Consider the following 27280-nt stretch of genomic DNA (forward strand, 5'->3'; position numbering starts at 1 on the left):
AAATAAGTTGGTAGAAAATTTCTTTAACTGCTACATGTCTTTTCTTCAACTGCCAGAGGTCTGGGTTCGTGCGTACGTGTGTGCGTGTGTCAACGCAATATGGGTACACTAAGCTGGGTGAAACTGCGAGATAGGATCATCCCGTCGGAGACCAGAGCAGCTATGGTCTAGTATTCGGTCTCTCCCGCGCGACAAAACCCAAGATGTCGTCTCACTGGTCGCGCTTCTTTTGCGGCTGGGGAAAAAAACGGGCCGATAATGCTGTTGACGTCACCGGAGGCGGAGGAGAGCGCGGGCGACGTCGCGTGGGTGCCAGTCCGTCTCTCGGGTGCGTGTTGGTATATCAGCCAGAGTGTGCGAGAGGTTGGTTCAATCCTTGCCTACGAAACGTAAGTCCGCCTTCGTTCCTGATTTGCTTCCTGCGTGCCTGCGTCCTGATGCCTGCCTGTCATACAACGTGAATGTCACAAGACGCCATTTTAAGGCTATTTTTTGTTAACGTAATTACCGTTCAACCCCTTTTAAGGAGAGAACGGGCAGCCCGAAAGCGTCTTACCAGGTTTCCCCATCCTTCGATCGCCATTTATTTTGTGTTACGCATTGAAATAACGCCCTTTAGCTTTAAAGCTTGCTGCTTCTGCTTTATGAATGCATAGACTTCAGTGCTGCACTAAGGTCACCAGGACTTGCAGTGGTGTTTAAAGGACAGTGTTCACAAAACAGCAGACTGGACTTTATTGTGCTCGCGGAGGCCGTATATGTGACGAAGGAGGCAAGTTTCAGTAATGCCTGTCTAGTCAGATATAAATGTACTTTTACGAAATACCAGACGGAAAGATGGATCTGGATCAGCCGACTAGGATACGCGTCCTACAGGAGATTTATGTTCGACATAATGTACTCAAGATAAGAGGCAAAGGAATAAACGTTTAATCCAGCAGTGTATATGGTTGGGCTGACCGCCAGATGGGGAACCTCCTTGTCCAGGAAGCCCTGGGCCTTGGCGGCCTGTCTCGCCCGGTCTACCAGATGGGCTGGTGGTCCGAGTTGGAGCTGGTCAACCGACCCTCCCACTAATTAGATTTTTTTTACATTGCTGGAATTTCGCCATTCGGGATACGTACTCGAGATATGTTCTGGGACTCGCTGAAAGAGGAAAGTTGATAGGATTTTGTACGAGGGCTGATATGTGTATAAGCATGGGGAGAGAGAGAACAAACTTTTTTAGGCGCAGGACCTGGGTCCAGGTCCCAATTGCAGTGGGTTCATACCGTCGAAAACGTCTTTTCTGTGCAAAAAACATCGAAGAAAATTGAGGTGGCACCCTTTCTCATTAAGCTATGTTAAATTACCCCCCCATAACGTTATTTCCTATTATCGCAATCATTTAATATGACCCACTCTAACATAATAATAGGACTCACTAAATACTTATTTATTATAATTCACTGCTATATGTGTAGCATAGAAAACGACTTTAAAAAAATACTGGACATTTGAATCCTAGTGTGTCAGTGGTGTGAGCTGATGAGCTCAAATAGAAACGTTTTCTAGTGCAAGGCTGCTTCATTGGCCGTCTTTGCTTTCTACAGCTAAACATTTGGTAACCTGCGTGCCTCTTTTGCGGTTGCTTTTATATAACATCATGTGCTGTCTCAATAGTCATACACTTTTTGCAGTCTTGGCATTGCCGCAGCCAGTCTGTTTCAGCCACCTCAATTGTGGCCCCCGGCCCTTCGATGGATGTGCGTGCCCGTCGTCAGTTCAGCATTCCCAGTCCAGTCGTCTGATCAGATTATATGTTGCATTTTATCGTCTGTTTTTTTTTTCAAGAGTCTACACTTATCTTATATAAGAGGCTGAGCTGAAGCGATACCACCAGCCGAAGTTTTATCGGATAAAGCTGCCTCATTTTTCGGGATATATCTGCGCGTGTCATGTTTTGCCGGTGCTAGGACGTGTAATTGCTGAGCCAGAAGTATGACGACTTTCCCAGATGTGATGTCTTTCCAAGTACGAAATCGCGGCGGCTAAGGTCAGGACACCTTTGACGATATCAAGATGATTTTTCTTTGGGGTGTAAGGCTGCGATAGTTTAGGTATAGGTTCAAGGGCTTATGACAGCCTAATGAAGAAAGCTGAACGCCAATTAAAAAATATTTCTCCTTAATGCGATTGGTTCATTTTACAAACTTACGAACACCCGAGGATTTTTAACGTACGCCGAGACCCAGCGACATTTTTGTTTTTCGCTTTCGTCAAAAAACAACTGCCAAACACGGCGTCGAGTAAGAGCAACGGATGATATGATTAACTTTACAAGTCCTTTTATGAGCTTTCGGAGGCCCTAATGCAGTATTGAGGCATTTAGAAGCATTTACCGATGAAACTTTGTACTTTGATAATGTTTGCATATATGTGTCTCATGCAAGCCAATGCTTCCTATCAATTTGATTTCGTACTAAAATATCACGTCATTTTTTATTCTTGAAAGAAATAACGGCGTGCAAAAAAAGAGAAGAAGATTTCTAACTTTCTTTTTGTGTTTGATACAGGAACAAAAAGGAATCATGAAGCCCTTCCTTTTACTACTTTTTGTCCTCGCATGTTTTGGTGAGTGCCTTGAACCACAGTTTATTTACGTTTGTCATAACCCTAACTGATTAGTTTTGGTCAAAGGAGTGAGAATAGTAAGAGCACGCACAGTTTTTACGATTAGACTTCAAAGAGACATAAAAGGTAAGACTTGCTGCGATTTGGCGTGCGAGTGTTATAAGCTGTTAAAGTTCCGTTGATCTCCGGACCCGTGAAACCTTTTGTCAAAAAGAGTGATAAAATCAAATCATTCAGACAGCTGCCTTTTTCGTGCAGATTGTGATTAATCTAGGTAGTGTTTTAACACTTCTACTCAGCTCTACACCGCCAGGACACATATTTTCCAGTTCACCATGCTTTGGACTGAAAAAATCCTTTCGACATACGTAACAATCCAAAAATCTTTATCCGCACGTGGCGACCAAAAACTGAGCATTTATTTTGTTAGTTTTAGTGAATTTGTCATTTTATAAGTTTTCGTGAGAAATATGGTGAGCTGTACTTCGTTGTTATTTGAGCACGTCTCCCAAACGCACCTCGTCTCTTGTGCATTCCTTGCGGATTCGGGCTAATTATGTCGAGATACATTGCCTTCCACGGGCCGAGAATACCGCCTAGAAAGCCTCTTTTGCCGAAAGTCGACCTGACTTTGAGAGCCTTAAGTGGAATTGACTATTTCGTGCTCTATAAAGTAAGTTGGTTTATAGTTTCTTCAAAATGACTGGAGGAACCCATTGGAGTGTCTGCCAGCTCGATCCCACAAAAAAAATCTGCGAAAATTCAGAGAATTGTCTACTAATGCGTAGCATTATTATGCCGTTTTTCATATAGTGGGAGTTCTTTACAGCGCAATATGACTTTGGGTTATCTTATTCTTTTGAAGTTTTGTTTTGTTTCTTTTCGCGCCTCCACTTCGCTAATTGTGTTTTTTTCCTAATATGCAAGGCTAGTGCAGCGTTGATCCGTTTACGCAATTCTTTATTCGTGTTTCGAACGTTCTTATGCGGACTTTTTGTTTATACTTTAGTTTGGAAAGGAGGGATATGTATAAAATGCATATTTTTGATATTGTCATATCATCTCTGTAAAAATTATATTTTGTTTATGTATTTCTTTCTTTTTTGGTTTTTCACAATTCTGTCCGACCAATTATCTCCAGTTACGCTATTATAGCGATTAAAGCTATTATTTCCACCAAATCTGCATTTTTGGGAAGTGCAGTGCGTTACACGGTCCTGGCTGTGGGGGTAATCCGCAAAGAATGCTACGCATTAGAAAAACGCTTGGTTTAATCCTTACTGACATGCAACACGCAGTGCTTCTGTAGTCTTGCTTGCCTGAAACGAACATTTTTATCACTGTATCATCGTTGGCAAAACGTGCTGTCCGTAATTTTGTAGCAAGCACAAGAATGCTGAACTGTTGACGGTTGTTCGAAATGACCAAGACAGGCATGACTGGGCCGGGGAACAATCGGAATGCGTTCGGTTTGTCCTGTTTTTATTTCGGTCTTTTCGTTTCGCACTCTGCCCCGGACTGCGCTGAACTGGTTCTTTCCGTTTGACAGGAACGCCAAGCATTCTATGGGTGTACCTCGTAAAAAATATTGTGCATCGCTGTAGTGAGAACAGTTGTAGAGATCTCAGTGAAGCGGAGGTGACGTGACATGAGTTCACTTATACGCCACAATCGATTCCTGATTCTCCGCAAACTTGAGCAGTCATTCAATTTATGTTCTATTGGGTTGCAAATATTTACTGAAGTAGTTGACGTGCCCTCTCCCAGCCCCTTTATTGATATTGAAACGCGAAACCTCCCTTTCTTGTTGCGAAATAACATTTCATTTTCAGGCTATACAGATGCCGACAGCGGGCAAAGGTACGAGGACTCTCTTCGAGACTTCATGGGCCTCCTGGAACGGGACAGCACTCCTGAAGTTAACGCAGGCTCCGTTAAAGGCACGTGATTCTTTTCAAGGCTGACTCCGCCTGTGTGGTCAATAGCCTGAAGTGCGCCTGAGGTAGCGACGCTGTTAATACGTGTGTGTATATATAACAGCTCGTGAAGGGGCGTGACTTGCAGCGTCCAGCGTTGATTACCAGCAGTGGCGCGAGAATAGGAATGAGTGGGAGTGGGGAGAGAGCTTCCCTCCTTTCACTATGGAGAGGCCTGTGAATATCCGGCTTGAAATACAGAAAGGTTTGCGCTATAAACCATCGTTACAACAAAATCGTTTATATCGAATTCTCGCTTTTTTAGAAGTCCTTCAAAGTCCCAGTTTCAGTGCAGGGAGGGCAAATAACATTCGCTTCTAACGAAATACTGCTTATTACGAAGTCCCGAGCCCTTCGTTATAACAAGGGTTTATTATGTTACAAAGAGTACCAGTAATGGGACCGGTCTCAACTCCCACCTCACCCCAACCTCTCTTCCGAGGTTGGTATTTTGTTTGAGAAATTGCCTACAAGGTGGAGTGACGCAACTTTATGTTTCTCTTCTTTTCTTACAGGTAGCTCCAGAAACCCCGTACGTGAAGCGAACGATTTCATCGACGTTGTTCTCCTGCAAAGAATGCCTGAGCTCGTCAGAGCAACACCTGCGTTGTATCCCGTGGCGCGTCTACCCCCCTTCACGTTTAAGGCAAGTCGTATTCAGACAGGGTGTGCTGGGGAGCGAGTCGGTAGTTCGTTTAAAAATAGCTACAGCGCGAAAAGACAAAAATGATACAAGGAAACGACGGCACGAGCGCTGACTCGCAACAGGAGTTGTTATAAAGAAACTTTCACCTTTTTTTACGCAACCATCATACTAACAAGAAAAAAAATAAAAGATAAAAAACCAATAACAGGCCCCCCAAAACCAAGAAAACACACCACCACATCAAAAAGCGTTCACGCTATTGGCAGAATCTATAAGGATACAAGGTTAAGTGGTATTCCATATACACCACTTGGTTGGAAGACAAACAATCTCTTTTTGTGACAACGTGGTTGGCACCCTTGTAACGCATTTCCTAACTAACCTGTCAATTTCATGTGCTTCCATTGTCTCTCTCGCAGTTTGGCTTCCGCTAATTCCTACCACCTTGCACATGTCAAGCTGTGGTATGCAACCGCAAGATTTGCAATGCAAGGGTAGAAAACCAGCATTGCTTTTTTCTAAGCATGGTATTTAGAGTCTGTTGGATTTATTGTTGTCGAATTTGTGCCAGCCGGTAATTTTGGCTAGATGCTAACGAGTTGGTAACTGAAATAAAAACTGTAGCGTCAGGAATATCTCGGAGATTCATGAAAATTTTGAATGCAGTTCGAGCTAATAGCATTTTACCCGACCCGGAGCACCTGACCCATGGTTCAGAAAGGCTCGATATGAGCTCAAGTTCCAATGTATCAGAGTACGAGGATATGTGAAAACATGGCCGGTTTAGGGATTTTTAAACGAGGGCTTTTTTTGTATTCTCTGTCTCCCACTTCTGGCTGTAATATAACTGGCTCTAAAAGCAGTAGTTAGAAATTAATTTTTGTCTATTACACAATTGGTGGCAACAAAAGTCTTTGCACGTAGTGTCTCCCGAAGAACACGACCTGAATACCAAACAGATTTCGTCGCTCTGTCGTGGCCTTCCTCCTAAAGAAAATGCGACGCCCAGATGTAATCATCAGTACAAGGACAGAATGTCTCGTTGTGTGCCTAAATGTCTTGCAAACGTTCAAACTAAAATGTCAATAATTCCAAAACCAACCACTGTTCTAACACTTACAGTTCTTTGCAGACAAATACGTTCCATTCTATTTTCCTTGTATTATGAGACGAGAATTGCTAGAGGAGAATTTAAGTTGAGAAACAAGAGGGTTAATTATTCTTGCCATCAGTCGCATGCCAGATGCAACCCGGGCGTGATCCCGTCACATTCATTACACCGGGCTACCTGCACTGTTTTTCCCGCACCGATGATACCCTACGCTGGTAAAAATAAAGTGCTACTGCCAACCAAGTGTAAATTAATTACGCGTGAACAGTCCTTGGGGTGTACATCAGTACTCGCGTCACATCGGTGACGCTTCAGTCCTACCATTAGCAACAAGGCAGTTTGTTGCAAATAATTCCCTAAATTCCAACTGTACACCAAAGTGCACTAGAGGAAGAAGTGGCATTTCCCACAGTGTAACCTTGTCTCCCGCAGGTGTACAGAACGGCCCTCACGAACCGCGACCTGAAGGTGAACGTGACGGAGGGTGGCTTCAAGAACTTCGACACGGCCGTGCACCGAGTGGGTGACTGCCACCCTATGCTGGTGGCCGGCAACACGAGCATCACGTGCACTTTTAAGTTCGACGGCATTGCTGCAGATCTCATTGCCATGGTATGCAATCATGCGCTTCCTATTAACACTCGCATATGCACCGACATGTTTCGTCTGGGTCAATCGGGCGGGACGGTTTCGAATAGAACGGAGCCCACCTCCCTGGTGCAACTGGGTGCCAGTAAACAAGGAGTGTCGAGACTTAAAACCAAGAGTGCTTGATTTGAAAGGTGCGAAGTTCAAAATTTAGAGCGCGAAAAAAAGGGCGATGGTCGCCGTGCTTGGGGCATGGTGGCACCACCTCTGCTTAATTAATTCTTTTTGATGCTGCAAACTCTTCGGTTAATCTGTTTTAAAGCAATCGCTTCCACCATCCTGGTAGCCAAACGCAGCTCCGTCCACAATCCTCCGTCCGTTCGGAGTCGGCACAAAGGGGCGAGAGAAAATTTTCTATGCACTTTTATATCTGTTAATCTGTAATAAGATCAGGACATGTTCTGCGCTGTGTTGCGCATGCGTAGTTACAATTTCCTGTCGACTGCGCCCATCATAGAATTCCTAGCACAACCCACGGATAAAATGGCAGCTGCCAGGACGAAGAGCCTAAAAAGGTCTATAGTTCGGTTTCCGTGGGGAGAGCGCGCAGTGAACGCGCGCACAATTGCACCGCATGCGAAAACGCAGATACTGGTCGGCGCAGTCGGCGCGAACGCGCGGTGGACTTGGATGCAGCTAGAGCCTCCTTGTATCTTTTCCTGGTAACACGTGCCCCTACCATTACCCCGCGTCCCCCTTTCCGCACCCCTCCCCAAAAAACGAACAGCTATTAGACGCTTTCACTGCGCAAAGGTATGAGGCGCTGGCTTGACCTAGCTTGAGGTCCTGAGCTTGAAGCTCAGATTGACGCTACGAGGAACGAGGCGTTTTATGGGCGAAGTACCTAGGGGCTCGGGCTGTCGGCGTCTCCTGTCGTCGTTGTCTCCTGTATTCGCGGTACTAAAACACCGGGACACTCGTTTTCCAACGCCTCGCGGTAGAACGTACCGCGTACTACAAAAAAAGTGTATAATGGAAAAAAACCGGTTCCAAATGAACTAACGTGATTTAAAGATTTGTGGAACGCAGCCTGTCCGCTTCAGCAATTATAAAACACAAGAAAAGGTGTTTGTAGACGGGTTATATTTGGTGTTACACTCAAGTACCCACCGGCTGTTGAAGCTAGGCCTGATCGGGTCGCGTTATCGGTCGAAGCAAGAAAGGGCGTTCTGCCCTAGCGCCGGGGTCGTCGATGCCGGAGGATCTTTGTTTGGAGGAGCGAGGGTAGCGCGGCCACCGAGGCATGTACTCGGGAAACTGGGAACTACGCTCGGCTCCTTTTTCAGGGGTGGGAAAACTGAAAAAAATTTCCCCGCATTTCCCCGAGGGGAAGAATGTGAAAGTGCGAATGCAGGAGTTGAATTTGCGCGGTTCGGTAATGTTCGTGAAAGAGAGATCACACACACACACACACAACTACAAAGAAAGAAAGATACATTTATTCACAGACACCTATTTGTGTTGTCGTTGTACTTGATTGCTAGAGCGGATCTCAGCTTTGAAATTTCGTGTCAGTACTCCTTTAAGCGGGTGCATTAGCCCTTCTCACGCCCGATTCCTAGCCAATCCCCCACGTGGGTATGTGCCATGCACAGACACCTATTTGTGTTGTCGTTGTACTTGATTGCTAGAGCGGATCTCAGCTTTGAAATTTCGTGTCAGTACTCCTTTAAGCGGGTGCATTAGCCCTTCTCACGCCCGATTCATGGCCAATCCCCCACGTGGGTATGTGCCATGTCAGCGGCCAGGCAGCGCGCGCCCATCTCCCCCCGTTGCCAAGGAAGACGAGGAGATTCCTGGCCAATCCCCCACGTGGGTATGTGCCATGTCGCCCATCTCCCCCCGTTGCCAAGGAAGACGAGGAGCGCGCGCACCCGCAGCTGTTGCTATGTGGACGGACGGCGGTCACCGGAATTCAGGGTCGCTTATAAAGTGCATTCGCACTTAAAAGTGGCCCGCACTTGCTTGCGACTTCCAAGCAGCATGGGTGGTTTCAGTATCCCCTGTTTAGAAACTATGAGTAGTCTCCTCGCAATAAGGAACTTCTTATATCTAGCGCGTTATGAGGAATAGGGGAGGGGGGGGGGGGGCGAAAACTCTGTGAGTTCTTCCTTGGCACTGACCGAACATTGTTTTTCGATGGCGTGCGGGTAGGACCCTCAGCTGAGCAGCCACCCCCTTTTTATAAGCACGTCATAAAGTCGTTCAGAAATTTCAGAACGTAACTCCCTGACATAGACGTCCTCAACACACCGCCGACTAAAATTTCCGAAACCCTAGCAGTGACGCAGCTGACTGAGGACCAGCTCCGAAAGAGCAGGGCGGTAAGGTGGAAGCAGCTGACGGCCTCATTTTTACCGGCCGACGTCAGAGATTTCAGCAGGCAACGCGGCTGGGGGGTCCTGCCCCACGGAAGACCGCATCGCAGCATGGGGTGTGGCACCCTCCAACAGGTGCCCACAGTGCGGGCTGCATGAAATCCTAAACCCTGCAGCATGCGATGTTCGATTGCGAGGTTGCAAAGACCTACTGGAAATTGTTAGCGCGGATGTTTGGACACAAACTCGACGCACGCGCAAAGTCGCGCGACGCACTTGTTCTGTTTTTACTGCAAAGCAGTATATGTCTAACGCCCCCCCCCCCCCCCCTGTTTTCATTCCGGTGTCATCGATTTACTTGGCGCAATTCCAGGGCTCCTCCTCACCACCGCTGACACCTCTTTCACAGCTATTTTTCCTCTCGCCTCCACCGATGACCCTTTAGCAAGTTGCGCAGTCGGCACCTAACGGCGGTATGCGGTTATCAGATGATTGCAACAGAAGCACGGATGGGCGTAAAAAATGCACTGACTATTACTACACTCCCTGATATGAAATTTGTGCGCAGCGCGAGCTGCAGTCTTCTCGGTCACGGCACATTTGTGCTGCGCCTCAGGAAGTGTTCGCATGATCAGCGAACGTAGGGCGGCGTGCGTTACTCTGCTGCTACCTCGCAGTGCGCCGCCGCCGCCGGCCAGCATATTGCAAATCGTGTTTGAACCTCCCGCGCAAATTCACGTGGTTCGGATTAGCCCCGCACAAGAGAGCAGCGAGCATGTTGTTGCGTATTGTGTTTGAACCTGCCGCGTAAACGTAGCGTGGTTTGGATTACCGGAGAATGGAACTGTGTCTGGGGAAAGTGCCAGGTGAGGGTGCTACTTGGTGGCGACACATGAAAACATGTGTTAGGGAAAGGCAGTGAGAGAGAGGACGTCGAAGCCGCACGTGTCGTACTGCACTTGTCGCACTTGCCGCACGTGTCGCTGCTGCGTTCGCTCATTCGGTTATGCGGACATAAACAGACGCCGCTCCCACGAAGCCCAGGTAACGGCTGCCAAAGGCTGCCCCTAAAACGACCGATATCCGGCGTCGCCGTTTCCACTCAAATTCGCTTAGACAAGTAGCTGCGAATCCATCTCGGTAGTAGAGAAACTTCCCCAGTTGGAAAGGCGGCTTGAGCCCATATTTCTTTTTCAGCCTGGAAGGCGTTGCGATCGACATTTTCGCCGGTGTCTTTCGCGCCTATGTATGCGCCATCCCCGGTTACCGGTTTATGGGTGTACGGTTTGCGGGTACAAAAAGAAGAGCGTGCACGCACAGCTCGGCGTCATGCTGCTACCGATGGACTTCCGGTTGTGCTGGCATTAAGATATCGAAATTACATGGGTGTATGCGATTAGTCGCCTGTCCTACTCCATCGAGCGCTTCGGGTGTGGGTTGATGTGTTACACCGACATCTTACAAAAACAGTGAGATGCATACTTGGGGGAAAGAAAATGGACAGCCACATGTTTGTACGCGAGAATACAGCTCAAGGGCTTCCAGGTTTTAAATCGTTATGGGACGGATGCATGCCGTTCGTTTGGAGGAAGAAGAGCAAGAATCGAAGCGTTGGCCCGAACACAAGCGCGAATGGGTGCAAAAACAACGGAAAGCTGCTGACACCGCCGTTACCGCCTCAAGTTTAGCTCGTGGAGTAGCGGCGAATCCCTACCCGGTCAACAGCAAATTGCCCGCTTGGAACGCCGGCGTGAGCCATCATCACTTTTTCAGAGGGCTTTCAGGGGATATTTTCGACGGCGTCTGTCACTTCTAAGCACGCGCTCATGACCGGTGGCCGGTTTATGCGTGCGCAGGTTTGTAGTGGAGAACAGTGGGAGGGAGGAGAAAGGCGGGCCCACGTAGCCACAGGTTTCATGCCCGTTATGTAGGATCGAGTGTCCCTTGTGGTGGTGCGAGATTTAAACGCAGACGTTAAACGGCCAAATGGGACCGGTACCGAGTCCTTAGTGGTAGAGCGGATTGGGTTTGTGTGTTAGCCTATGTTAATATTACCGACGCAAAACCCGTTTTGCCATCTATGGATCTAAAAAAATGCCATGTCACGCAGTTCGGATTGCTCGGACATGAGATGACGTAATTCTTTAAAGTTACTACAGCAGTTTCGGCAACAGTCTGAACCCGGCCTTACACAAACAGTAAGATGCTTACGACGAGGGAGGGACACAGGCAGTTCCATGTTTATCTGCAAGAACAAAGCTTGGATCCGTAAGAAGTTCATTCGTCGAATTGGCTTGGAAATGTGCTCCATCGCAAATTACGATAAACATGTTTTGTTTCGTGCACTCCGTGCACTGCATCAGCTTTGCAGGTCATCCTTCTTCACAGAATGGAAAGGCACTAATTTTTTACTGTGCGTTAGTGCCCAGATCATCTGGAAAAGGCGCGGCTTTGCGGCGCTCAGAGCGCGGCCGCAAAAGTGCATGTTTCCAATGATTCGGAAAATGAGCTCGCGTCTATTCGATCATCTGGAGGCTGAGCTCGCCGCGCTGGGGGCAGAGCAGTTCCTTCAGCGGTGGTCCACTCGGTTTGTCCGTGTGGTAAACAAGTAAATAAAAGTGTCTATTCTACCCTATTGACTTTTGTATTTATGGTGACGTGTGGTCGCGAACTGTCGAGGATGTGCTCTACAGTGATCTTTCGGTGTAATAGTGGTTCTAGTAGTGTGTGTACTAGTAAACTGTGGAGAACTGTAGAGTGAACTGCGTGTGTAGTGATTGGTGTGATAGAGTTGTGAGGGGATACGTGCAGTGTGTCGTGAACTGTCGAGGATGATCTACAGTGATCTTTCGGTGTAATAGCGGTTCTAGTAGTGTGTGTACTAGGGAACTGTGGAGAACTGTAGAGTGAACTGTGTGTGTAGTGAGTGGGGTGATATAGTTGCGAAGTGATACATGCAGTGTGTATGGTTTAGGCGACCCGTGTAGTATTTAGCACAGCGGGTCTTTGTATCGGCTATTAATAAATTTTCTTTCTGGACGAGCCCCCCAGGGCGAGGCGCGGGCATTGCACTACGCTCACGTTGACCACTGCCACTACCGCAAACTGGAGCAGATGGGGGATGAAAATTGCGCAAACGCGGTTCAACGCAAGACAGGGCGGAACCGCCTCAGCAAGCTCGCGATTGCTCCTCTCACCGGCGCTTCTCCGGCGCCCAATCAGCGCGCGCCATGTGGCAAGAGAGAGAGTTACAATCTTTGATTACACTTATGCACTGCATGCTTTGCCCTTCCCCATGTTTCCCGTTGGTGGAGATGGCCAGTTTATTTTGAATGGTTTGTGCCTGGAGTTTTCGTTCTAAAGGAAGGCGTTTAAGCAGGACCTGTCCAGATTGGGCACTGACCCTTTTTTCCACTGGAACCCCTGCTTTCCTTCGTTCACCGTCAGTGTATGAGCCGATTTTGATGCGGAGTTGTTGTTTTGAACAGTATTACGTTCAAAGTTTAGGATAACGTACGCGAAAATGGTTTGGGAACGCTTCCTCATTTCACCCCCGTTTGTTTAAGTGCAAAAACGCGAACTCAAACGCGTGATTATGGCATATATCCGCAATAGAGGTAACATGAAATACAAGCACACAAAGAAAACGCTCCAACTTAGGAACGTTCACTTATCACCGCACACTTCAGTTCAATAAACGAACGAACCAGGCTCGAAATTAATCAAATTAAATCAACTGGATCAATCTCTAGATCTTCCAAAAGATCATGTCAAGTTGTTCGATCAGTCAGTTGACCAATGAATTATTCCTTCCCCGACAGACCAAAGGCGACAACATCTTGGGAGTAGTGAAGACAGTGTACGTCGAAGCTGTCGTCTACAACACAACGGGACGATTCGAAGTAACCGCAGCACAGAACAGGCCAGGCTACGTACGCACCTTCTACGTGGAGCATGCCAACTTCGACATTAAGGTCAGCAACAACCTCGACCTAAACCAGGTCCGCATGCGTAATTTCAAGTGGTTCATCGCTGAGAAGCTCACGGAGGAGTTCGACATGAACATGTACGGGAACTACAGAACGCTTCTGAACTACGCATGCGCCCGAGTCAACTTTTCACTCAACTAATCGACGGTGTGAGGAGCGGCGGAAGGAGCCGTCGTCGAATCAACGCAGACGGGAGAAAAATAAAATGGCGAGCATGGCGTTAGTAGCAGCTTTCTTTGCTTTGGGGTTTGTTAATATTCCAAAAAAAATGCGAATACAGCAAATGTGCATTCTCTCGTAGATCAACGGCAGGCGAGAAATCAGCGAAGCAGGAAACATATTTAAAGAAATAAATTATCATGTTCTGATAAAAGCCCTGTTTTTTTTGTCTCTCTCTGTGTGTGTGCACGAATTTACTCCGAGTGAATGACCTGCCGATCGTCTTCTCAAGCAACATCTTTTACCTGCACGGGAGTAGTGAAACACATATTTTGACATTTTGGCCAGTTTTGAAGCAAATCAGTAAGTATGCTTATTTATTTGCTGGAACTTTACCGGCTTCACGCCACTTCAAAACCGTTACAAGCACGTTACGTGCTATTTGATTAGCTCAACCTAACAAAGACTATATAGCACTCCGCACATATGATCAAAATTTTAGCTTAGTTCTTATATCTATAGGATAGAAATTCGCTGGTGGAAGCAAGTCAAATTCTTAGTTGGCATTGATGCGCGTGTTAATCAAGATTGTCTAAACATTTACAAAAGCGGCATACTTCATACCGAAAAACTTCAGACAATTCTACTATAACAAAAATTTCAGCATTATAATCGTGTTCTTTTTATGTGTATTTCATCTTGTAGAAATTTATACATTGGGTGAATAAAGCAGATAGCCTTTCATTTATCACGGGGAAGTGTTTATTAGAAGACGGAGATTAATACAATTACATTGGACAAACTGCCAGTGCTTACACAAACACGTCAAACATACTAGCCCTGCCTTCAGCTAAGGTAATGAAATATCAAAGAGTTGGATGGATATAACCAGAACTAAGCACAAATAGGAAGTAAGGGTCCAAATCCCTAGAAATATAATCACATCAGAGCAGTGTTACTTTTGAGAATAACAAAACAATCCCTAGCGGAGCTGGTACTTGAACAACCGCAACTCTTCCGAGTGTCCCGACGTACCAGCCTCCGGTGTGCCACTCACCAGGTGCTTCTTGCCCGGTATGCATGGGCTCTGGCCGCACCTGCCTCGTTACTCTGCGTTTTCCGCTCGAGCCACCGGAACGACTTTTGTATAATGGCTGCGTACTTCGGCCCCGCCTGTTCCAGGCCGGAGTGGTGCACTGTTACCGATGCTTTCGTCAGGGGCACATGAGCACTTCGTGCCCCTCCGCGGCGTCAGAGCCACCGGCTACCTCTGAATCGGAACCACCAGCTACCCCGTCGGCCGCACCGCCAAAGGTCACGTTTCGATGCGGTCTGTGTCGTAGCGATGACCATGACATTACGGACAAGAAATGTCCTACGAAATGCAAAGCTACGCTTCCTAAAAGACGAGCGTGGCGCCGCCGGTCTGAGCCCAAGGGAATTCACACGTCCAACCGCTTCGAGTGTTTGGCGGAGGATAACGAAGACGCCATGGAGGAAGTAACTGCAGAGCCTGCTGATTACACACAGCCCTCGTACCGTGATGTGCTCCGTCGCTCCAGCCGCCGACAGAATAAGCACAACAAAACTGGGAAGGCATCTACAGTTACGGACGAGCTAGTGGAGGTGGACGAACAGTTGGCTGTGCTGCAAGCCGAGGTCACCAAGCTCAGCCAGCGCCGTGCTCGGATAATTCGTCGGTCACAACGTCAGCAGCCAGAACAACCAAGCCATTCCAGTCAGCCCCGTCTCTCACCACCGAGCCTGCACCAGCAAAAGCCAGTCCCTTCCATCCTCACCCACCAAGAGCTCCTACAGTTTGTGGTGCAGCAGCTACAGAACTTGGTGTCTGTGTTAGCAACCCAACTTCGCTTGACGCACTTTTACTATGCCTGACCCACAATATGTGGTACAGTGGAACTGCCGGGGGCTCACAACAAAGGTTGGTGAGCTTCGTGAACGTCTTCGCCTAGGCAAACTTCGAGCTTGGGCGTTCCTGCTCCAAGAGACGAACGGTTTTCCTCGCCTCCCAAATTTTAGAGCCTATGCTACGCCTTCCATACCTGATGGGCGTTGTGGCTCCTCCACGTCCACACCAGGCAAAGCCGCAATTTATGTGCACACGGCGTATCCACAAACTTCGATTCCACTAGAAGCATGGTGCACGGCTTGGCAAGAAGTGGTTGCGGTAAAGGTGCAACTGCCCAGGTGTGGAATAATTCTTGTATCGTGTTATGTGCGGCCTCACAGCGGACGTGCACCCCGGCTACGATTGGGCTGGCTAACATCTCTGCGCCGTTCGAACGCTGGCTTTCCCATACTTGTAACTGGCGACTTCAATGCGCCCCATTGCAATTGGGGATACCCTACCTGAAGTGAACGTGGACGCATGTTACTTGAGCATTTCAACGATGCTCAATTCGCACTACTAAATGATATAGCAAGCCCTACGCGTCGATGCACTCATCCCCGGATGCCGCCCTACTCACCCGACTTAACCTGGTGGCTTGGGAGTGCAGTGGTATCTTGGCAGCGAGAGGCTAACTGCTGGGGTAGTGATCATCACCCTATCATGATTGGCATTGCCCCGAACTCGACGCGTCGACTTCGGCGAAGCTGCACTCTAGTAAACTGGGATGAGTTCCGGTGCAACATCAATGCAACCATCACGGCCCCCAGCATAGACCCCACCACAGTGATTAAAGAAGCTCTCAGCAGTGCCAGTCGGAAGACGTGGGTAGAGGAGTCCCGGCCAAAGCCTGACCTCCGACTTTTGCAACTGTGGGCCCAGCGCAAACAGGCTGAAGTGGCTGCCTCGGGAGATCACTCGTGTGCGCCGGCTCGAATGCGTTTGCAACGCTTGACCGCTGCGGCCAGACGACATGAGAAGCGTCTTTCACGGCAACGATGGCTTAGCTGGTGCGAGTCACTCGGCCCTTCGTCCACCACATCGTCTATTTGGCGCACTTTTCGGGCAATGGAATCAGGCGGCCGCACTCCGGATGCAGCAGCCTGTGCGTGCCTGGCATCAGGCAAGAACCCGGACCAATTTGCCTTCGATGTGGTTCACGCCTTGTACCCTGCATTTGACATCCTCTCGGCTAGCAACCCGTGCCCGTTTCCTCTACCGCGCCACGTCGGTGCCTCTCCGTCTGATGATGCAGTCCGTGGAATACAATCGGCTTTCACTATGACAGAGTTCCTGGCTGCGATAGACCAGGCGAAACTTCGGTCATCTCCCGGCCCAGACGGCGTTGTGTACGAGGCTTATAAAAACCTCGACGATCCGGCCCTGAGCCGTCTTCTCGACTCCATCAATGAGGTGTGGCTCTCGGGCCAAATACCAGAGTCATGGCTCCGGGCAGATATCGTCGCTCTACCGAAGCCAGGCAAACCACCCGAGCATCTCCCCAATTTGCGCCCAATCGCATTAATGTGCACCTTGTGGAAACTGTTGGAGCGAATGCTGGCTACGCGACTTCAGTGGTGGATGGACACTTACCAGTGGTACCACCCGGCACAGATTGGGTTCAGACCTCGTCTGGGGACAGAAGATGGACTTGAGCACTTATCATCAATAATGCTACTTGGCGGCCGATCTCACAAAGTGCGGACGTTGCTTGCCTTGGACATTCACAAGGCATATGACAACGTCAGCCACAGCGCTATCCTGGAAGTTCTCCAAAGCCTACTTGTCCCGGAAAAGGTCCGCTCTTTCATCCGGACCTTCTTGACTAAAATATCATTTTCCGTACGGATTGGTGTAACTAGTTATGGCCATTTTACGGCCGTCCGTGGAGTGCCTCAGGGGTCGGTGATTTCACCCTTCCTCTTTAATGTAGTTATGCTGCCGCTTGCCTGGCATCTTGGCTCCATATCAGACCTACACCTTCTGGTGTACGCGGACGATATTACAGTATGGACTGTCCACCCAGACCTGTCTCGGCAAGCCGCCAGCCTGCAACAAGCTTTAACGGACACACAGAAATGGTGTCAATACGCTGGTCTCTCGCTTTCAGCTGAAAAGACAGCCATTCTGTCCGTGGCCAATGCTTGGGGCCGTCGTAGACTGGAGATGTCACCGATCTCGCTACAACTCTCCGGCCAGCCTGTGCGCACTGCCACCTCTCCTCGTGTGCTGGGATTGGAGATTTCATCATCAGGGTCAGCTGCCTTGTGGCTTCGATCTGCCCGCCAACAAGCAGGTTAAATGCTACACCTTATACGACGCATTTCACAAAAGTCTGGAGGCTCCTGCTTCAAAATGGCCCGACTCTTGGTGCGGTCAATACTTCAGCCGCGACTTGTCTACCAGGCTCAATTCCAGCATATGACCCAAGCGGAGTGGGCCCGACTTGAAGCAATTATTAGAGCTGCAATGCGGACGATCACCTGCCTCCCTCAAACAACGCCAACACCAGCTCTTCAGGCCGAAGCTCAACTTAACACCCTGGATGAGCTTGTACATCAACGCCGCTCCGCACGCCAGAACAAACTAAATTTTGTTCCGGAGGCAGCGGCGTTGGCGATCTACATGGGCTGTTCTCTACCCGCCTTACCAGCCCGCCCTGTAGCTAGGCCGCCCTGGCTATACCATCAAGTGGCCGACAACCGGCCTCTCATTCGACTCCACAGTCGGTCGATGGGAAACACAGTCGAGCAATCCGCGGGCGTGCCATTACTAGCGACTGCGAACCTGCCCCAGGTTGTAGAGGCATTTGTGGATGCTGGGGCCCAAGACGGCGTTTTAACTACAGCGATCGTATGCCCCTCTCATCCAGAAGCAAACCAAAACTGTGCTTATGAAACACTCCGCACCTGGCCTTCTATGCTGGCGGAGCTTACAGCCATCCGGGACGGACTGCAAGCTCTCCTACCGACACTTCTTGAAGCTCCTGGAAGTTTTATGGCACAAATTTACACGGACTCAACGGCGGCCATACGGGATTTGCGACGTGTAGCCTACAACTCGTCTGTCTCAAGGGACGTTCATGACCTGCTGGACACGTGGCCCTGCCCTCTCCGACTGTCGTGGATACGGCGTAATACTATCACCGCTCATATTGCGGCGGATAGTTTCTGTCACGTTACGTCGGTTCCACGGCCCCCGCCCTTGCTGACAACTGACCCACATGACCAATTTGTCCAACTAAAGGAAGATCTGCGTCGCGCCACACGTGCTCTCATCCCACCGTGTGGAACAGACCTTCTCAGTGGGCTTGCTCGCTGGGAGGAGGTCCTGCTGCGTAGACTACGAGTTGGGGTGGCCCTCTCTCCTGCGGTAACCCGGGCGTGGCCACCGCGATCCCATGCCCCGTTTTCCACGACCTGCCCCTTCTGTACGGCTCCTGCCGAAGACGCCGACACCAACCATCTGCTATGGACGTGCCCCTCACTGAGTGCAGCGAGATCCCGACACCTTCGCGGCACAGGCCTGCATCCGGGGAGACCCCCCGATCTTCAGCGATGGCTCTGGGGGCCCCACCACCGCTGTCTTCTGGACTTCATCCGGGAAACGGGTGCAAACTTGTACCTGTAGGAACTTATGCCAAAGGGCATACTGTCGCAATTTAAAAAAAAAGAAAACACTCAAGGCCACATCGACGAATTCTTGACGCCATTAACAATCTATGGGCTTAGTAAAAAGTGCGTATCACACTCTCACATCAGTGGTTATATGCGCCATAGCTCAAATTAAGAGAAAAGGCAGAGTTAGGCATTTCATGGAAAGTACTGAAAATAGGCGGACCACCGAATAAACGGCATATCCATCAAGGAACGAGGGGCAGGCCGAAGAGTCAATGGAGGAGTTAGGCGAGAAAGTTCAGGGGCAAAGAAATGGATTCGGATGGGGCATGGCCGTTCTGCAGTGGACATGAATACGTTGACGATTTCTACGCTCAGCCAAGAACCGCACAGGACAAAATATTGTACATGTCGGTCCCCTGAATATTTTTATTGCATGAACAATAGCTGGGAGTCTGGGACATGTCGGCAAAATTTTCGCGTTGCTCTGACAGCGAGAGAGAGAGAGAGAGAGAGAGAGAGAGAGAGAGAGAGAGAAAGAGGAAAGAGAGAGAGAGAGAGAGAGAGAGAGAGAGAGAGAGAGAGAGAGAGAGAGAGAGAGGGTGGGAGGGAGAGAGAGAGAGAGGGATAGAGAGAGAGAGCTTTAATGAATAATGAAGAGGTTAGCCCCATAAGTGGCGGGGTTTGCTACTTTTCCTCAAAGGCCCCTGTACAGGGGTTTCACATGAGGGGTGGGCATACACAATAATACAATGGTTAAAAGTCAGTACAGTTTTTCTTCAATGGCTTTGTGAGAACGAATGGGACTGTAATGGACCACGATGTTGGTAGGAAGATCATTCCAGCCTTTCGCTATTTTTGATAAAAAAAGAATTCTGATGGGCAAATGTGAGCGTCTTTCCTGGGTAAACAGCCAGTGGGTGGTGGACGTGGTCAGAGTGACGATGTACTTTAATGAAGTTGGGAGCTGTTCTAGAATGATAGAACTTATAAAACAAGCAGAGCCGCCTAACTTTGTGCCTTGTTTGGAGTGGAGGAAGATTAGCTTGTTTTTTTAGATTAGTGACGCTCGTGTTCATCGTTCGAAAAAAAAATTCTCCCGCATTTCCCCGAGGGGGAGAATGTGAAAGTGCGAATGCACGGTTGTCGGCCCGCTTGCGGCGCTTGCGCTCGGCCCCCGCAGCCCACCGCCTCGCCGCCTTCTCTTCCATCTCTTCCATCGGGTTTGTAGTATCACGTGTACACCACGCAGTTATCAAGCCGCTATAACGCCGCTGAGTCGCCAACGCACGCCGCTGACGACGTAGTTTGAATGCGTTAAAGATATAAGGCGCGTCACTAACACTGATATCAGCGTCGTGTCCGTGGCTTGGTCGGTAGAGCGTCGCGCTGCGGCCGCAAAGTCCTCGGATCGAAACCTGGCGCCGGACGCTGTTTCTTTTTCAAATATAGAGGAGCACTGTGGACGCCGCCGCCGCCGGCGGTGGATGGTTTGGGGTCGCTTATAAGGTGCATTCGCACTTAAAAATAAACCTTGTCGCGCGGTTTTGTACAGATTCAAGTGTATTATATAAGTTTGAAAGGTGGTGATCCAAGATTGCACATGCGTATTCCAGCTTCGGTCGTATAAGTGTTTGATAGATTAGCAATTTGACGGATGTAGAACAAAAACGTAAATTTCGGCGCAAATACCCAAGAACGCGATTGGTATCATTGGTCACGTTCGTAATGTGAGTTGTCCAAGTAAGATCCTGTGATAAAGTTGCACCTAGATACTTATAGGCTTTTACAGATGAAACGTTAAAATTACCAAATACATAGCAATGCGAAATGTAGGCCGGCCTGCGATGGAATGACAATACTGAGGTTTTAGCGACATTTAATGACATTAACCATGTATCACACCAATGTTAAATAATATTAGGGTCACGCTCAAGAATTCTATTATTGTTGCTAACGCAGATAGGACGATATAGGACGCAATCATCAGCGAATTGACGTATGTTAGACTGGATATTAGTTGGCAAGTCGTTTTTGTAAATCAAGAATAGCAAGGGCCCCAAAACTGTTCCTTGAGGCACTCCTGAGAGAACGGGAGATAGGCTAGAAGAGTGCGAGTTGGCGAATGCAAGCTGCTTATGGTTAGTTAAAAAATTTTGCAACCAAGCGAATACAGCGGGGCAAGGTTTAGACAAGATAACTTAAGAAATAATCTGTTATGAGGGACTTTATCAAATGCCTTTTCGAAATCTAGAAATAAGGAGTCTAGACCATGTCCAGTTCATGTCCAGGTAAGTACTTATGTCGTAAATAAATAAAGCTAAGTTGGTGTCGAATGAGAGTCCTTTAAGAAAGCCATGATGATTGGGCTGAAAAAAGTTCAGGGACGTTAAGAATTTTGCAATGTGGGCGTAAATAACACGTTCCATTAGTTTGCACGACATTCTAGTGAGCGAAATAGAACGGTAGCGGTTTTGCGACGATGGAGTATGTTTTTTGGTATTGGAATAATCTTACCCACCTTCCAGTCCTGCGGCACCACTCCAGATGATAGAGACTGCTGGAAAATGAGCGTTAGTATTATACTAGATATGTGTTTACTATTTTTTTTTTATTTTCGAATTGATGCCGTCCACGTCTGATGAAGAAGTGAGCTTGAGCGATTCGATTAGTGTCAAGATACCGTTAGCCTCAAAGGGGATGCCGCGCATGACTGGGCGATCGTAGAAAGGAAAGCTAGGTAATTCTGTGTCGGGCCCCTTCGTGAACGCCGAGCAAAAGGTAGAATTTAATTTGCGGGCAACATCAGACACTGAAATGGGACAATTATGTTCGTCAAGCAAGCAGATGGGTTTTGAAAGGTTCGGGCTTATTGCTTTCCAGAATTGTTTGGGGTTATTCTGTAGCATGCTGGGCAAGGATGTAGAGAAGAAAGACCATTTAGCTTTAGTCGAAAGCCAAAAGAAAAGTTTCTCAGATTGGTGATACCTATCCCAAGCACTAGCATTATTTTTTAGTTTAGCCGTTTAATGTTGGCGCTTCTTTTTGTTCTTGAGGCGTTTGAGTGAGTTATTAAACCAAGGTGACATTGGTCGTTCAGTCACAGATATAGTGGGGCGTATTCTTCATTATAGTCCCTATATTATTTTTGAATAGTAACCAGTTACATTCAACGGAATTATCAAAGAAGTTCGGAAAAAATTCCGCATAAATAGTTTTGAGGTCGGCATTCATACTACGGTAATCACCTTTGTCGTATAGAGTTATTGTTTTTTGAGTTCGCGGCTGGACTTGCACCTTACCTCCAACTGCAACGTAGATAATGGAGTGGTCCAATAGCCCTGGGTGATATGTAATAGATGAAATGCTATCTGGGTTAGATGAAAGAACGAGGTCAATGATCGTTGAAGTGCAGTCCGCCTGTCTTGTCGGAATCGTGACAAGCTGTGCTAAACCAAAAGTGAGGCACGTGTTAACAAAGTCAGCTTCCGTGTTATGTCTCTCTTTCTGGAAAGTTTATTTATTTCTGGAAAGTTAAAACACCCGAACAAAAGAATAGAAGCCTGGCGATGGGAAGAAATTAAAGAACGAAGCACTTCATGCAAATCTATACGTATGAAAAGAAGTGCCCGACTGACTGAATTACTGTCTGACTCATCAACGCCCAGCCAAAACTGTTAGACCTAGAGACTTGAAATTTCACGAGTTTATTTGCGTCATTGAGTAGATGTTCACTAAGGCGGGTTTTTCAGAAATTGCCCTCCTAACCGAAGAAAAGGGCGAAATTGTGGCTTCGCGAATTCGTGATTTTCTCGGTCACCCATTCACATATCGAAGCGCTTTTTATTGATATAAGTATTGATATATATACACCAGCGAGGTGATTCCGCATTCCGGAACTAAAACGGTGTTCCTAAAGGTTCTCAAATAAATCTTTCACCGATTCAGTAATCCAACTGATTTTTGCTAGAATATGTTACTCACACAAATGCACAGAACCGGTTTTAAGGATTTCGCTCTGCGACGCCGCTACAAGGGTCAAAGTGTTTTTTACAAATGACACGGCTAATGAGCCAAAAAGGCCTGACAAGTTATGTACACGTCTAGCCAAACTGCTCTTTCAAACGGCCACAGATTACAAGGGCACATTCTGATTACGGTGTTGAAGGTCAATATTTCTTAAAATTTTAAAAATTCCACCATGGAGAGAGTGAAAAGCGGTGAAATAGTTTTTCACATATTAATTTTTTTACCGCCCGCCATCTGAGATATCGAACTGGTTTTTGTTGAGATAGGTAACTAACTCACGTATCTCAACACTGTTATACAAAACTTTTCAATGACACTCTCCCAATAGAGACAAGCGGGATTTCGGGAATTTTCGGTTTTCCTGTCGTAGATACAGTTCGCGCACGTCTTAGTTTGAAAGTATTGGCCTTTATGTAAAAATTTATGGTGCTTTTATTTACGACGCTGGAGGCCTAAGACGTTTTTTTTTTCCTGCCTTTTTTTGGCCCCTACAACGCGTTTTTTTAATGCCTACTATCGGGCCTCTAGTGATAACACACATCGGGCCTCTAGTGATAACACATAACACACCGAACACCATGACGTAGGGCCGAGCTGGATGCGCTAGTGTTAATGTTTTAGCGATGTTTTTTTTATTTTCAATACTGTGAGCCCTTCCGGGCTGTTACAGGGTGGGAATACAATGCAAGGTTCACAGAAACAATGCATTCAAATTTTGCACAAAAGCGTCAACCGTATTGTTGATAGGAAATACACATGGGTTTAAGTTGTTCCATTCAACAATTGTTTTGACAATGAAGGAGTGTTTAAAGGCATCCACTCTAGGCACGTAAGGCATAATGGCATAAGCATAACTAGTTCGCGGCAAAACTCTTCCAGGAGGCTTTAGGTACAAACTGGGGCTCAAGTTTAGCTTATTGTTATAAAGTTGATATAAAAATTTAAGGCGTGCAATTTTCCTACGCACAGCCAATGTGGTAAGACCAGCCCTCCCAATCATAGTGGTTACCGAGTGTGTTTTATCGTAGTCAGAAAAAATAAACCTGACCGCCATTCGCTGAATTCGTTCTAATCTATCTATTATGTATTGCTGATGTTGGTCCCAAATTATACTAGCGTACTCTAGATTTGGACAAACAAAAGTGGTGTATGCTTTAAGTTTAATATCTGGAGCAGCATCCCTTAGTTTACGTCGTAACAAACCAAGCCTGCGTTGGGCAGATCCACAAATATTTTCGACATGTTCATTCCAATTAAGGCCCAAGGATTTTGTATTTACATTTTCACATGAATTCGGCAACGCTGTTTATTACACACCGTTGCAAACAAGCCTCCTGTGAGTACAAGACCCTTATTCAATGCTACCGGCCTTTGAGGGGAAGCAAAAAAATGATATTGATATCGATCAGCTGATACTTCCGATCAACAATAACTACACCTAAAAATTGCGGGAGTATCACGCCCGTGTGATCTTGCCTCCTTTTTTAGTCTCTCTTACAGTAATGAAATGAGAGTTTCAGACAGGAAAAGACAAGGAAAACTCCTGGTCGTAAAAACAATGATAAGAGCTCATATAAACAGAATGCATCCCATTTCGCTTTTAACAAGATTAAACTATTAATTAAGAGTAGGTAATGGCATAGACGAACGCCCAAGCTCCATGCTCTCCAGCAGGCGTACAAGACGGCCTTCGCGAACCGGGATTAACAACTTCCATTCGGGCATACGCCGGGTGGGAGACTGCAACCCGGGGGTTGAGGAGGGAAACACGAGCATCAGCTGCAACCTGGAGTTCAACGGTATGGTAACGGACCTCGTCGCCCTGGTACGCGGTCCAGCGTCTTTTTCCAAACACAGAGGCCAAGCTATGCGACGAACCAATCAAAGCTGCTGATACGGTGGTGCAGAATGACGGGATACGTGCACAACATAGGTCAGTCTTAAAATTGGGACGCTTTATTTTGGGTGCGCGTACAGAAGCGGTTACGGCACGAAAAGGGTGCCCGTTGGGTGCAGGACATGCACCTGTCATGCGTTTCCTTTTTTTCTTTATCTTGTAAGGCCTTTGGGGCTCTTATACACCAGTGAGTAATTACAGCTCATTCAGGCTGGTAGCGTCGATAGAGTAGTATTTTTATGGCATGAATAATGAATGCTATAGTCACGATGAATTAGTATTGATGAAAAGGGTCAAGGGTTTGAAAAGACCACAATGGTTTAATAAAGAAACTTACGCGGACTCCAGGTGTTCAGACATGGGAAATTGAGCATGAAACGTGATGCAAGTGAGTGGTAACCGGTTACTAACGCCGAAAGGAGGGATGAAACGTTAAGCCTAGAACTCGGCTGATTGCATCTGGAGGTAAAATTTGGTTCAGGGAATGAGTTCGGTCGACGTATGATTTCAGCGTTTGGAGCCGTTAAGAGAGGTCTTTATCATTATCACTGCCAATTCTTTTTTCTTGGTTCGCCCAAGTTTCCTCGAACTGGGGAGGACGTTTTACGCTTACGGAAGTTTTACATTACTGCTTATTTTACCATTCGTTCCCGGCCAAACGACATAATAGTAGAAAACTTCAATTTGTTTGCTTGAGAGACTACGAAGTTAATTCATTAAATAACATAAAATAAAATAAAATCATTATTGGGTGGCCGGAACCCCTTGGAACCAGCGTTCCTTACACTTTCCATGTCCCCTTAATTTGCCGGTGGTCATTTTTTGGAGAGAAAAACTCGTAATGGCGGCTTTCTCACATGGTGCGCAATTGCTTTGTTTTTAAAAAGTCAACGAAAAAAATTCCCAAGACACTTAAGTCTGCTTCGGGATTCGAAGGCGAACGCTTGGCCTGACATTGCGACAGGTATCTTTTACATACACGTACCAATCGACGCATCTACGCTATTTTACCGTCCTTAATTCATCTTAATGCACCTAATCCATCTTGATCCACTTTAACCCCAGTATAGTCTACCTTAACCCACCGCAATTATTTCCGTAATCTAAGTGTATTCCTGCCTTAATCCACCTTAAGGCCTTTTTTTCGTCTTATTCTACCCTAATCCAATCTTACTAATCCTTACTATCGCGCTCCATCAGTCATTAATTCATCCTAATTTATCTTGTCCACCTTAATTAAACTTATTTAGAATTATTACACCTTAATCTCATCCAGAACTGCTCTGGCACCATAGAATACGATAACGCGATCGACACGTGCATCGCGAGGCTCGGCCAGGAGGCCCAAGAAGCACAAAGAGCAAAAAAAGAAAACGGAGCGAGAAGCAACGCCCGCGCCTTCTGACAGTAACCGGAGCTCTGCGAATCCGAATGTGAAGCTGCCGAAGCTCTTCCTACAGCGTTCTGGGAGCGGTTTAGGCAAGCTATGCACGACAACAAAGCTCTGTCCAACGCGGAGATGTTCTTGTATGTACAGACAGCGCTTCCTGGGAAAGCTGCATCGGCAGTAGCCGGGAGACAAGTAACAGGAGCCAACTATGCCACCGTCAGCGAGCTTTTGAAGGAGCGTTTTGGCCGCTCGGAGGTGTTTATCCGGGAGCATCTCGCCCAGTTACTGGACTTGCCTACCACACGAAGTGAAAATAAGGTTGACGGCCTACGTCGCCTCTACAATCACTTGCAGCGCCACGTCGGCTCTCAGAACTGTGGGTGGGAAGACCGAAAGGTACGAAGCGATGCTTAGGTCCACGCTGCTACGAATTCTGCAAAGCGAACTTGTCGAATTTCCCAGGCATCGTTCGGCAGTCAAGAAAGACAACGGATTGCGCATAGAGGCCTTGTTTGATTTCTTCACTTACTGGAAACTAGAGAACAGGCATTGCAAGTTGGTCGGCAATAACGCAAGAACCCCAGTAGGAAACCTCATTTCGAACATAAAAACACACAAGGTTCCAAAGCGTCGGCGGCTTCCATCTTATCATTAAGTGGGTGGCAGCACATCAATCCATGTGCATTTTGTGCTCCGAAGAACCGCACAACGAAGGAAGAAAAGAAGACCCTCCATGATTCCGGTAGATGATTCCGCTGCGCTATCAAGGGCCACACTTCTACAGTGCCACAACAAAGCCGTCAAGTGCAAGAATTGTTTCAAATGGCACCTGTCTCAAAGCGTGACTCTGGGTGGAATAAAAGTGAGAACACAGCAACGGAGCTGCGCTCCACAACACGCAAGAAAACTGACAAGGAGTCTGCCGTGCTACTCCAAATGGCCTAAGTTTGCGGAGAAGGACAACAGCGAAGAGCACTA

General features: G+C 47.5%; 1 protein-coding gene across 2 annotated transcripts; it reads left to right on the forward strand.

Moving 5' to 3' along the window:
* Positions 1-202: 202 nt before the first annotated feature.
* On the forward strand, positions 203-13674 carry LOC144170159 (salivary anticoagulant protein P23-like). Of its 2 annotated transcripts, none has more exons than XM_077699763.1 (6): positions 203-389; positions 2556-2613; positions 4446-4557; positions 5109-5235; positions 6779-6958; positions 13134-13674. In XM_077699763.1, exons 1-6 carry the CDS (start codon positions 204-206, stop codon positions 13440-13442), a joined length of 972 nt encoding a protein of 323 aa, XP_077555889.1. In that variant the 5' UTR covers position 203; the 3' UTR covers positions 13443-13674. The 2 variants fall into 2 exon arrangements, with proteins under 2 accessions (XP_077555889.1, XP_077555890.1); XM_077699764.1 differs by lacking the exon at positions 203-389 and adding an exon at positions 1684-1745.
* Positions 13675-27280: the final 13606 nt, after the last annotated feature.

This window comes from Haemaphysalis longicornis, unplaced genomic scaffold (genome assembly GCF_048455015.1).
Source record: "Haemaphysalis longicornis isolate Haplotype H1 unplaced genomic scaffold, Haemaphysalis longicornis Haplotype H1 scaffold_2, whole genome shotgun sequence".
NCBI classification, from domain to species: Eukaryota; Metazoa; Arthropoda; class Arachnida; order Ixodida; family Ixodidae; genus Haemaphysalis; species Haemaphysalis longicornis.

Coding starts and splice junctions, on each gene's coding strand:
- LOC144170159 (XM_077699763.1), top strand. CDS start 204: ATGTCGTCTCACTGGTCGCGCTTCTTTTGCGGCTGGGGAAAAAAACGG. Junction 390..2,555: donor TCAATCCTTGCCTACGAAAC/GTAAGTCCGCCT, acceptor TGTTTGATACAG/GAACAAAAAGGAATCATGAA. Junction 4,558..5,108: donor GCAGGCTCCGTTAAAGGCAC/GTGATTCTTTTC, acceptor TCTTACAGGTAG/CTCCAGAAACCCCGTACGTG.